Consider the following 12,901-nt stretch of genomic DNA (forward strand, 5'->3'; position numbering starts at 1 on the left):
CAAGAAACGTACCGAGAAAGGTTTGCAGTGGAAACGCGAGAGCGAGCCTGGTAAAAGGGAATGGTAGCAGAGGGAAGATTGAAGAGAGTTGAAAAAGGAACGACAGCGCTAAGAGACAGGCAACGTTTTAAAATAAGCGACAAAGGCATGCTCGATCAAAGAGGTGGTCGTTTCGGCGGTCGGAACAACAGACGGAAGGGCACGAGGTAGATGAAGCGAACGAAAACGAACGAGATCGACAGAATGATTAGTTGCAAAAATCGTTGCGATGTATTTGCCTTTAATTTGCGGCACGAATTAAGCGAGTGTTTGACAAAGCATCGCGCACAAGCGCGCAAATGAGAATTGACTGTGACTCGGAAATTTAATAATAATTTCCGTCGTGTCCTTTCCCATCCTCAACCTTGCGCTGCGCGCTGGTCAAACAGCATGACATCGACGATTCCGTTTCCGTTTCTTAGTTAATTTCCTTGAACCTTCGTTATCCCTCTTGATCTTCCATTCGTTTTACATCTTCCCTCCTTGTGACCACATTCATCTTTCCCTGCAATTCTGTTTTCTCTTTTTCCTCTCTCTTGCACTCTAGTTCTTCATTTAACGGATTAACCTTGTTGTTCGAAGCGGGTCCAGGCGAAATAGAAATAAATTATAAACGAGCCATGTTTAAATAGTTAACGAGTGTCGGAATATGGAGGAAATAGAAACGGAAGGACAGTAAATAGGAGAGAATTGTCGGTAGATATTGCACGAACCTCGGCGTTTCGATATCGAATGACACGATTCACGAGAATGTGTAGTTTGTTTGCTTTTAACTTAACCGTAATTGTAACTTGATTCTGCAGATTTCTCTAATGTATATCATTTCGTGTAGATACGTTTCGTAATTGTTGCGTACCAAATTGAATATTGTTTTATTCTTCCATGAGTCTTTCCTAAGAATCCTTTCTGAAATATTTAATAGTAATAAAAAGATTCTACGAAAGTTTGAACGAAACGGATTTAGAGAAATTTTCTTCAATCTCGGAGTTGAAAGTAATAAATGCAATTATAGAATACGAGGTTACAGAAAGTATAAAAATTCGTTACTGAATTCAATTTTCAAATAAAAAAGATATTTCTGTGAAAATGTCCCTTGTTTGATAATTCGATACCCCAACATTTTATTAACCTACTTGTCACGTTATTGTAATTTTTATTATTGACACGTAGCAAATTCATAGAATATGGATTATAAAATGAGTATTACTTTCATCACTTTGTATGTAAAATATTGTTTAATGTAGCCTTCGGAATCCTCAAAGCACGTAACATCGAAATACAGTACTATTTACTCTAAAATAAAAATGGGTCGTACTTAACCAGACACTTTTCAGCAAATATATCATCATTCCGTTTTTATTTTTCATATACAAAAAATAATTCTAAATAGAACTCCTAAACTTCTAAAAGCATCAATCTACAAATAAAAATTCTATACAAGTTGCTAGAACACGCATTAGTGCTTGTTTTCTCTTATAAAGAACGCAATTTTCGTGAGAAACAAACAAGAAGATCTTTTAAACGAATGAAATTTCAAAAATATCGAACAATCCACTTACTGAAACTTTCCTAGTACCAACTGCACGCTACTATGGCGTATGAAACGAAATTGCAGTACGATTTATCCGACGATCCAGCGGTGCTTGTTTTCAAGCTATTCCAGGGTGAATTAGGCTAGCGCGGTCTCATGCTCGTTCTCACGTGCTGATACGGCTACCTGTATGAGCACGGGGATATAAAAATTGTAACGTTCCACGGCCGCGTAGCCTACATTTCTTTATGGATACGCCGCGCTGTGCTGCGGGCGAAACTCATTACTTTGGCATTCTCCCCAATAAGGGGAGGTCTCTTCCGCGGCCGATTAAAATTCAGCGTGCGTGCGAACACGGGCTCGAGTGAGTTTGCAGCAGCCGAGAAACGCGCGTCATTGACATAAACCAGGGAAATAGGGGGAACGATGGGAACAAGCGGATTAAGTTGTACGTGAGGAATCTTTGACTGCGTTCCGTCGCGTCGTTTTATATTCGGCCCATTTGCCGCTTGGGAAAAGATTGCGCCTTCATTTGGTGACGAGTAACTGCAGTATATACTGTCTGTTTTCACGAATCAAACAGAAATAAACTGAAACGGGCCTTCAAGTTTTTTAGATTATTAGTGATATAAAAAAGAATTTTCTTTATCGGGTGATTCCACGACGATAAAGCAAGAGGTGCTTGGAAATTTCAATCGTAATAGTTGACAAATCAATCTTCTATAACCAAGATTAAGCACGATACATGCATGTTTGATGTAAAATATTTTTGAAAAAAGGTTTGCGATGAGAGTCGAGTAAAATTTTGTAGTATTTAAGCTATGAGAATATCAATACAACAAAGGTAAATATTTAAATGAAAAGTGGAATGTACCAATCAAAAAGTTTTTTCATATTAAAACCACGGGGAAGATTTTTTTTTCGTTGCCATTATGCATACGTCAGAACTACGCAATATTGTATGAAACTGACAAACCGGCACGGCTGGGACAGACAGAATTACGGAGGGCGATGGAAAGATTCGTGGGTGGGGTGAAAAACGCGAAGGGAGAGGAACACTGCTGTGAAGGGTTAGAGAATTGCTCGAGTGTGGGAAAATCTCCCACTTGTAGCTCGCAGATATTTACTTCGATCTCACTGAGACTGGAGTTAAATCTTGAATGATACTCAGACCGTTCTCTCTATCCATCTGTTTCAACCACCTCCCCCTGCCGAATGTGGAGTGTTGAAAGAATCTCGACCGCGAGAAACAAACTTCATAGTGCCGCCTCATTCTTTGAATTTCTTTCAACGGTAGCTGTACGAATACATAGAATTCGAATATACGATAGGAATACCGAACAGATATTACATAAGAACTAATAAAATAAATAAGGCACACGTTACTGAATTATGACAATTCCGTGTGAGAATATTAATATGAATCGAACAACTTTCTTTTTGGTGGCAGAAGTTACATCGCTGTGCAAAAATTATAACTGTCGAGCTGTTAATGTGAGTGCGCGATATATTTCACTGTTTATCATGCCATTAATAATGAACTATTAGGTTGTCCGAAAAGTGCCTTTCTTTTACAGACGCGTCTTTTACGACGCATCTTTATACAAACATGAGACCTAATCTGTCAAACGTTGTGATCTTTATTTTGATAGAACAAAATGGATCATACATAATTTGGTAAAATAATATAAAATGAAAAATGTTATGCCTCCATTATTTTCTTATAAAACGAAAGAAACTTTTCGGACGACCTAATAAATAGTCTGTCTTCAAATGTAGATCGCTTGAAAATTATTCGTAACTAAGTTTGGCGAATTATCGCGCAAAGTATTTATTCTGACTCAAATATTCTTCTGATCCAAATAATCCTATCTTTCTCTGTAAGTACGTAGAATGCGAATTAAGAAAGAACATCCGTAAATGCGAAATAATTAATCGCCGTATAGAGAAATGGTTATACAGTAGTCCCGTTAAATAACGCGACGACGCAGTCTAGTTTCCAAAATCCATTTGCATTCTGATCAGCTATAAAGCGCAGCGCGGACACGGAATATTTATCGTGAAAGTTTGCAGATTCATTTGCTATTCACGCCCCTTTACGATACACCGTTCATAGAAATCCAGTTTGATAACGGGGCAACATCAACGGGGACCATAATTCTTGATTACCACTCTCGGGATCCGTGGCCGTGAAGCCTTGTGCCCGCTAACGCCACGCGTTTTTAATTGTTCCGCCCGTTGCGTTCATAATTTAAAGTTTAATAACACTCACGTTCGCGTGGCTCCGTGCGCGTGTATCCTCCTCTCCCGGCAATCTGAGAACTTACGTAGCTCGAGCAACAATTTAACCGACGTGGCCGGGGTCTGGCGTTTGAATTCCGCCGGAATTACCGCGAACTCGCGTGTGAAATTTCTCGTTCGTATTATCCCGGTGGATGCAGCTCGGGAGCGTCGGGTTTCTCGAGCGACGAGACGACGGAGCTTCCGTTCGCGAGAGAATGTGAAAACCATGCGAGAGGGACGAAAAGAGCTCCGTTCTCCTCGATTACTTTTCCAACTGTGGCCGATACGAGCTTTGAGCTTTTACGTCGTAGCAAAGTATCCTAGAATCGGTCGGATCGTTGGAGAATAGGTGGCTCTCCCAATTTCCAGGCGTGCCATCCAGATTGAATTTCTATCGTCGTTGTCGTTCGACGTCGTCTTCTTTGGCGGCAGCCCTGTCGTCGTCGATAGTTGGCGGCCGATCATTTCGCGCGATATCGGATAACCGGGTTATGTTTGCGAGAATGGCTTCGAGCCTCTCGATTTTTCTCCGTAATACCTCCCTTCGTTCTCTCATTTCTTCTATCCTTTACTTTCGAACGATTCTATCTCGCGCACGATTCTTGACTTTGTCCCGCTCTACGTAGCGATACTCTCGGCCCGGGAATCGAACGGAATGAATCGAATAACCAGAACGTCGAAACTAATTTCGTTGATCGACTCCTCTCTCGACCATGACTTGCTGGACGGTGACAAATTTCAATCGCGACGCTGTAGCCTTCGAGACGATTGCACTTAACGACAAATCTCTATATTGTTTGTCCTATAATTGTGGTGAAATTTCAAGGGAATGGAGAGGGTGGCACAAGTGTCTTATTTATTCTAGGTAAGTCTGAGGCGTTATAATTAGGGGAAGGAGGAAGAGGAAGATAAGATAGTAGGAGAGGCTATTTTGTTTAATTATTAAGCACATAGAATGTGTATTTGTAAAGAATGATTAGCTACAATTTCCCTATCGAAAACAAATTTTTCTCCTACACTGCTCTTAAATCAATATCGCTATATTGATTTTAAAACATTAAACAAATTTATCGTCAGTATTCCGCGAAAGAAATATTTCTCCTTTATGGCTTTCAAGGATTAACGAGTTACTTTTAAAATGTTCACCCGCAAAACGGTTAATTTTATTGTTGATTCTGGCAGGTACGATAACTCAGCTACAGATTCTATCGCGACGGAAATCTAAAGGGCCCGGTAAGAAAGTTCTTTAGCAAAACTCATCGTCTTCTTCTAGTTGTTCAACGACAGGGCGGGTCAAAAGGAGAAGAATCGCTGGGACGGTGGTTGCAGCGACGGCGGGGTAAGACGAAAACCGACAGACTTTCTCCATCCTCGTCGTTGTAGTTGCCGACGTCGGGCCGCTTGACGTGCTCCAGGGCGTCCGGGGGCGTGCGAGCGACCGGTGTGAACTTTGCCGTAGGGGATTATGCAAACGGGGTGGTTCGCGGGAGCAGAGAACAGGAAAGGGAGAAAACACAGGAGAGGAACGACGTCGTCGGTGTGGATGGCGGCGGTGGCGGTGGATAGAGTCGGGCTTTCTTGCTTGTCATTACCACGTTCGTGGCTTCCACCACCTCTCCCGGCTACGTTTTCTCTTACCTATCGCGAGCGGAGCACTCGCGAGGAAGCTAAAGTTCGGGAACGCAGCACGATCGTTGTTTAAAATTAATTCTCCGAGAAAATTGTTTTCCGAGATGTGTGCTCCGACTAAAGTGTGATTGACTTTTTGAAGCACAGAGAAAAAGTTATAATTTGCGGTTGTGTATAGAATGAATATATAGGGAGAAAATTATTAACGTTGTAAGGAAGTGAAAAAGTTACTAAGCTTTGATAATATGAGTTGTTAATATAAGCTTTGGTAATATAAGAATTAGGTTATAGGGATTAAAGGGGTTATAGGTAATAGGGATTAAAATAGTAAAATGAATAATAATCTTTTCTGACTTAGACATAAATAAATAAATAAATATATATATACTTATTTAGTAAATAGGAACTTGGAACTAAAGACATACGCAGTACTGCAATTTGCAATTCCTACGTATGCCTGATTTTACTTAGACACTTTATTGAAACAAGCACTGAATTCTAAAATTTCTCTGTAAATAAGAGTGACGTGTTCATTACAAGTATAATTATAGAGATCACTAGATTATGCCAATCTGAAATTATTAATCAAATTCAATTGCTATTAAGTATTTTGAAGAATTTTCATTCTTCAATTAAATTATGTATAGAAATATAGGATATTTTTCCAAGATATTTAACAATGCTTATATCTCTATATTTATAGAGACACGTATGAAATATGAGATGTCTTTTAACACTATAGATTATGCACAAGACATTCATCTTAATTACAGTGATGCGTCGTAACGTCGAAAGGCATTTCACTGGATTTATTATTGAAACCGCTGATTATTCGATACTATGGCTGTCTTTGTCGTAACGAATTGAATAGATTCCTCGAGTAAGACGTAGAAAGTAGGTGGATTTTCTGGTAATTCATCCCGATAAATGTTCGTGAAAAATTGAAACCCAAACGATTCGCTACCGAAGCGTGATCATAAATCATCCTTCGGATCGTGCTTCTCTATCGAAGAACCTGTCAGTGCATCCATATTGCTTCTTCTTACGTATATAGATTAAGTTGTCTCGAGTATGAACAAGAAAATACGCGGTACAATTGAAAAAGAAATGTTCGGCGAGTTTTTTGAAGGACAAAAACACATTCAATCTCTTTGGTGGAATCCCTGGAAGCTAAATAAATAGGGGAAATGTTTTCAAGTCTAGGATTCGACCTAGGATTTCAGACGATAAAAAATCTCCTAGCTCTGCTCCCTGAGTCAGAGGAGAAAAACAAAAAAACTGACCCACATTTGGCAATGCGACGAGAAACTCTAATAAAAAGTCGTCGATTCAGCATTTGCCCCGATCGGTCGGAAATTAAATGTTAAATCTATACCTCCAACTGTCATTGGCGGTGTACGTAAGTCACCAATATGTACGTGAAAAATGCTTTTCTATTTAAACGATGTTCATGTTTTCGAAACTGATTACTTAGAGGAAACGATCGAATTTTATTATAAATATCGAGAATGCAGGGGAATATATAGTTCTCTCGAAATATCACAGATTGAGTATTTTACACTATAACTTATAACACTACTAGTAGTGATTTTAATACATATTCATAAAAATATTGTGGAAATGACAGTGTTCTTAATTCAGCAAGTTAAAAGATGTAAAAGATAATTGTTTGTATTGAATGAACGTTTTGGATAGAAGTCCTTTAAGAACATATACGTATCTGCACCCAAAAATTCCGGCAATATCTTCAACCGTTTCCCACGTTAACCCATGAATTCTAAATCTGAAATCCTTCAACTTCTCCAAGCTCGTTCTTCCAAACACCGTTTCAGTTCATTGGCGAATTATTATTCAGCGCGTTCTCCTCCTATCGCGTTTACGGCGCGGTACGTAGTCAAAATACGCGATCTTCGAATGACGACGAGTCGTCGATCGCCGCTTCGATTTGGTCACGCACTCGAAACACTTTGCGAAAATTTTGGCAGTTGAAACTCGAAGTTCGCGAATAACTGGCCGCCCGTACGATGGCTTTACGATCACGTACGATTTCACGTAGGTTCACAGCGTGTACGTTCGAAGTAAGGTCACAAGGGAAACCGGAACGAACATTGGAGCGGCTCGATTTCGCGGCGAGAATTTACGTCGCGGCTGCACTGGGAATTCCATAGTTTCGCCGGTATCCCCTAACCATCCAAGTGAACCAAAGAGGATGGGCTTTTGCTTTTTAGCCACGTAAGGTGCGGTTACATTCGACCTGGTTGTACGTCTCCAAGGGCGAGCGTAGGAAACTAAGCGGAGGATAGAGTCGAGAAAGCCGAGAGTTCGGTTGCTCCAACTAACCAACATGCACCTGTACCGGAGATCCCCTACCGCAACTCCTTCGCGGCTCTTTATTCACGGTATTCGTGTGCCCACTTTTTATTACCCGATAATTAATTGTAATAGGAGTTTCAGATGGGAAAACCGCCAATTCCTCCGTTTCCGTTTGCTCCATTTCCTACGTCGGAAATTCCTCCGTTATTCTCTGTTTACCCATTCCCTTCCGCTGTTATTCTACAACGCCCGTTTCCGTGTTCTGCGATTTCGAACGATCCCTGGCAATTTTTCTTTCATGGTGCGCTTTGTCAAAGAAGCTTTTGCTAATAGTTTCTTCGCTTGGTTCGAGAGGTTTCCTTTTGTTTACGTAAGAAAGAATGGGTTTGTTAGTAATTGATATTGTCGATGGGAAGTATACATTTTGATTTTCTGAGAAGAACATGATAAGTCTATTTTTGTTGACTTTTATGATTATGAAGAAAAGAAAAGAATCTTTCAGTTCTTGTAAAGATAGAAATTATGACTTTTTGTAGCTTTCGCTTAACTCTATGACATCTACTTGCATCGTATATTAGTATTATTACCAGACAGACAATGCATTAATATATTTCCTTTATCTGCGTTTCAGATCGATCCGAAGGTAGCGTTTCCTAGGAGAACACATCCAAAGGTAAGAAACTTTATCTTTACCGCAAAAGCCCGAAATCCGCGAGATGACAATCGTCACATTCGCCACAGCCGCGAACTTTACTTCCTTCACGCATGAAAAACTTCTTTGACCGAGAAGTCAGGTGCTAAAAGATAAGCCAGACTGGTGGACAGGAAGTAGCTAAGGGGCAGACGTGAGCTTTGAAGGTCTACTAACGAAAGACGGTGGTAGGAAGAGTGGTAGAAAGGGGTTGCAAAGGCCGAGATAAAGAGGAAGGAACAGAGATCCAGGCGGATGAAGGAAAGATAGAGAAGGAACGCTACTGAAGAGCGAATAATAAAGCTCTCTCGTTCTCGTAATAAGAGCAATTAGATGTAATTCATTTCAAAACCCAGAATTATTTTCTTCCCAGTCTACCGGACTGTTAGTCACGGCCGAAACTCTCGCCGCGAAAGTCTGAATCGTATGGCGGCGGTGAAACGAGGACGGGATGATATCAAAAGGGAAAGAGGCAGAGTGCAACACATTCCAGCACATCCACGCGCGAGCATACACGCGTGCAGATTTCTACACGTACCAGGGTCGACAGAATCGAGCATGTACGCTTGTGTATTCGCATGCGCCTAGGAAAGAACGGGGATGAGAGGAGAAGCGAGAGAAATTTGCGCGGCTTAATAATATAAATGCCAGGCACGCGAATTACCGGCGAGTGACTGAATTGCGCTAATTTTAATTGTACCCTTTTCTCTCCTTCCCTCTACTCTAACCCCTAACAGACACCCTCCGCAACTATCCCCCTTCACCGCTATTCGCTCGATGTCAGTCGAACTCGTTCTAACGTTTCGAGCCGGCCTCTTTTCAATAGGAATCCTCTGACAGCTCGGCGTTCATCGCATCACGACCACATCTTTTTCATTTTTGTTATTTTCTTTTCTTCCATTCCTGCTATTTTTTAGCCACCGTCGGTGTTTTTCTTTTCACTTTTCGTTAGAAATAGCACGAACGTGAGCGCTACGTCGCCTTCCAATTTTATTTCAACGTCAAAAGCCGGAAGCGCATAAATTATGACGCGAACGGGAAATCACGATTCAACGCCGTCACCGGTAATCACGTATCCCGTGATATTAACGAGCCGCACGTTCGATCGGACGGATTGCCTCGATGAAAATTTTGTTATTTCTGTTGCGAAGACTCGCCTATGTAACAGCTGCTTCAATTTACGCTATTACACGATAGAAGCGGATAGACGGAATTGGGTTGCACTTCGAAAGGAATTGTTCTACTATTTGAAGATAGCTTATTTGCGAATATAGAGATGATTTTGTGATGTATTTTTTCTATTTTTAGTTTCTGGTGCAATACGAACTAAATTCAATTATTTATAAAAAAATGTTTATCTAATGACGCATATCCACAATACTTTGGAATATACATGCGTACAGCAACATCGTTCCCTTTCGCATTTCTGGACTTCTCTGAACGAATAGTGAGAGTCTTACATTAACCATTTTATCACTGGAACACCATCGCAAACACACTAGTAATAACACGCAAGCTCGTTCTAAAAAATCAACAGCAGCGTATAAAAGGATGATCAGCTTGGAACGTGGCAGTCTCGACCGATCCGCGTTCAGTGGCGCGTGCATTCGAAATAAAATAGCGACCATTAATCGCGAGATGGGAGTAACATATTTCGCCTGAACGCTCGAGGCAGTTGGAACGGGCGGTGCAATTTTCATAAAATGGCGATGGCTGCACTGGCCTCGACCCCTTCCTAGCCCCACTCTCTGTGTTCCTACGGTTCTCCGCGAACCTCGTTCGAAAAAGTAATACGGATGCACGCGTTCCGTTTCGAGTTTTGGGAGCTTTGCCAGCAGTCCAGCTCGGGACCACGCGTACGATACAGATGGCATATCTGGCGCGATCCACGCGGCGTTAACTCGACGCTATAATAGACGTCATCGTATAGCCACTCTTAAAGAGCGACTCCCTTTTATTTCAACGTGGAATTGCCGATAGTAGACCGAAGTTGAACATAAAGCGTAGAAAAATCTTACGTCTGCGTAACGATAATCCACGCTAGACGGTAGTATCCCCCAGGCCCTTAGAAACCTTAATCCTGAAGCGTAGGTTTACGTTCTTTCATTAAACTAGATTCGAGAACGTTCAAAGCTACGTTTGAGTTATGGGCGATGTCTGTACTGTACATTCACCTTTTGTAATTGGCCTTTGCTGCTTAACGACGCTGATAAAGATAGTCGCATAGGATACGTCTCGTTTGGAAAAATTGACTGATGGTAGTCGGGGGTGTAATCATTGGATAACTGTCAGGGAACTAATGACTTGCAAGTTCGATTCATATGACACTGACGTTTCAATTTCAAAAGAAAAATCTAAAAAGGGGTATCTAGTTTCGTGTTAAATGCTTGTAGAGCAAATCTTTTTATGTAATTGAACTAATATTACTAGTGAAATTTTACTAGTTGCCTGCCGAATACATAACAACAAGTTTGATAAAAAAGTCTATAAGAATTCTCTAAACTATAATTTATAATAATCCTCTATTATTGTTAGTTACCGAATTATTATACGAAAGTACTTTGGTTTCGTATGAAGACGTTAAGAAATTATTATATTTCATTCCACTAGGTAAACAATATTCTATCTGAAGGTGTAATGAAAATTAGCAATTACAACAGACTAATAGAATATTTCGCATAAAATAATTCATCAGCCTATGAATATTCTATGAACTGCGTGCATTACCTTCATTATGTAAATACTGCCAGCACGTGTAGCAAAGCTTTTCAAACAGTTCTATGGCATTTTGGTACACATAAACTCCTGTTCTTTTGTGGTTCACCGTACCAAGGAGAAGATAGTGACGTTTACTCGAATCGCTGTTCTACCTCACGTTCCGTAACCACTGTTACGATATTATACATATCTAATTCCTCGATGAAAGCAGAAATTTAGCCCGAGAAGTTCGTCAACCCCCAAAACACATGTTAAACCTGATGAACTTTACAGAGAAAATGGCTACGCCACAAAGTTCATTGAAATGTCACCGACTGTCCCTACACTATAGTCCGTTGTAACAACCTCCTCGAGACCTCGTGCCGGAAGCGCTTTGTTACCGTACTTCCGGGCTAGCGGAAACGGCGCAATGCGCTTCCGACATGACGGAAAAGTAGCAACAGTCATTACAGAGCCCTCCAAGAACGCCTCAATGTCTTTTTTCTTATCGGTTGTGCTGCTTTTTATATTTCTCCTTTGGCCTACTGTCTACCCCTCTGAATGCAGGCAACTCACACGTAAGCAAAGAAGCACAAAAGGATCGTTCTGACAATTCTAATGATATGGAATTGCCATAGGAATTTTCATTTTTATTTGAAATAAATATCATTACATTATAAAAAAATATAGTCACAGTAACTAAACAAAACACTTTCGAGCTATATCTCACCATATCTCGTTAAATAAGTAAAAGTTAAAGTTGAATTTTTCTACATGTACTTCACGTATCGGCGCATCTCGCATTGAAATTATTTATGGTTATGTGAAATGCTTTGGTGGAGTCAAGTTATTTTGAAGTGGAAGGTTTGTGCAATGCAGCAAGTTTCAGGATAAGCTGGTATTAAATTCATGTTGGTAGATAAGTGTGAGAAGTTAAGTGTGAAATATCTCTCGAATTGTTATCGCCGCGCTTTGTTCGATAAACTTTCGCGAGGATTGTTTATTACATCGAAGAAGTTTGAAGCACCTATCCATGTAACTTTCATTAAGACATTCATTCATAGTTGTAGTTTTCAGTTACCCTATACATGATACAAAATGCAGTTTCATTGCTGCGGGCGAGGATGAGCTGTATATTCCTTCAATTTTCGCAAATTACATAAATTTGATTTGATATTGAACAAACGGTATCAAACAGAACAAACTATAAACCAAACTATCAAACTGCCCATGCGATTCTAAACGCAGCATATAAATGAAACAAATAAATGACAAAAAAGGTATATCAATATTTCCAAACGTTATTATAGTAACATGAAGACTACAATCACGGCTCGTGACTAAAAAAGAGACGAAAGATTGGCAAGAAATGGCAACAAGCTATCGGTTCGAGCAGTATCGTCATCGACGTTGGTATCCCCTTAAGCAAGGCCAACGTTGCTTCAGGGTAGCAATGGCATCAGCCGCGCCAACATAAATCCACTTGTTACTGAGTAGCGATACGTGCATATAGAGAGGATACAAACGTGTACGTGGGACATTATTCAGAGTGACGTTACCTTGAAAACGTAGGACCTGAAGTGAGAGAAAGAAGGGAATACCGCGGGAAGAGCATAGAGATAGATGTGCAAAAGGATCAAGGTTTGAGAGAATCACGGGAAAAGGGAGCAGAGAGAAAGGAAGAATAGGGTGGCGAAGGAAAGACCAGGAAGGGAGAA

At 40.5% G+C, this 12,901-nt stretch overlaps 1 protein-coding gene across 3 annotated transcripts in view; it reads left to right on the forward strand.

Annotated features, from left to right (window-relative positions):
• Positions 1-12,901, forward strand: part of LOC100745078 (RNA-binding protein Musashi homolog Rbp6) — a 783,269-nt gene that overhangs the window by 500,307 nt on the left and 270,061 nt on the right. For all 3 annotated transcript variants that reach the window (XR_004462521.1, XR_001102603.2, XM_033323160.1), the window contains exon 6: positions 8,427-8,468. Coding sequence is in view for 1 of the 3 variants with exons in the window: in XM_033323160.1 (XP_033179051.1) it covers positions 8,427-8,468 (42 nt within the window). In the remaining 2 variants the exon portion in view is untranslated. The remainder of the gene's footprint in view (positions 1-8,426; positions 8,469-12,901) is intronic.

Source organism: Bombus impatiens, unplaced genomic scaffold (assembly GCF_000188095.3).
Source record: "Bombus impatiens unplaced genomic scaffold, BIMP_2.2 scf_0044, whole genome shotgun sequence".
In the NCBI taxonomy this organism is placed as follows: Eukaryota; Metazoa; Arthropoda; class Insecta; order Hymenoptera; family Apidae; genus Bombus; species Bombus impatiens.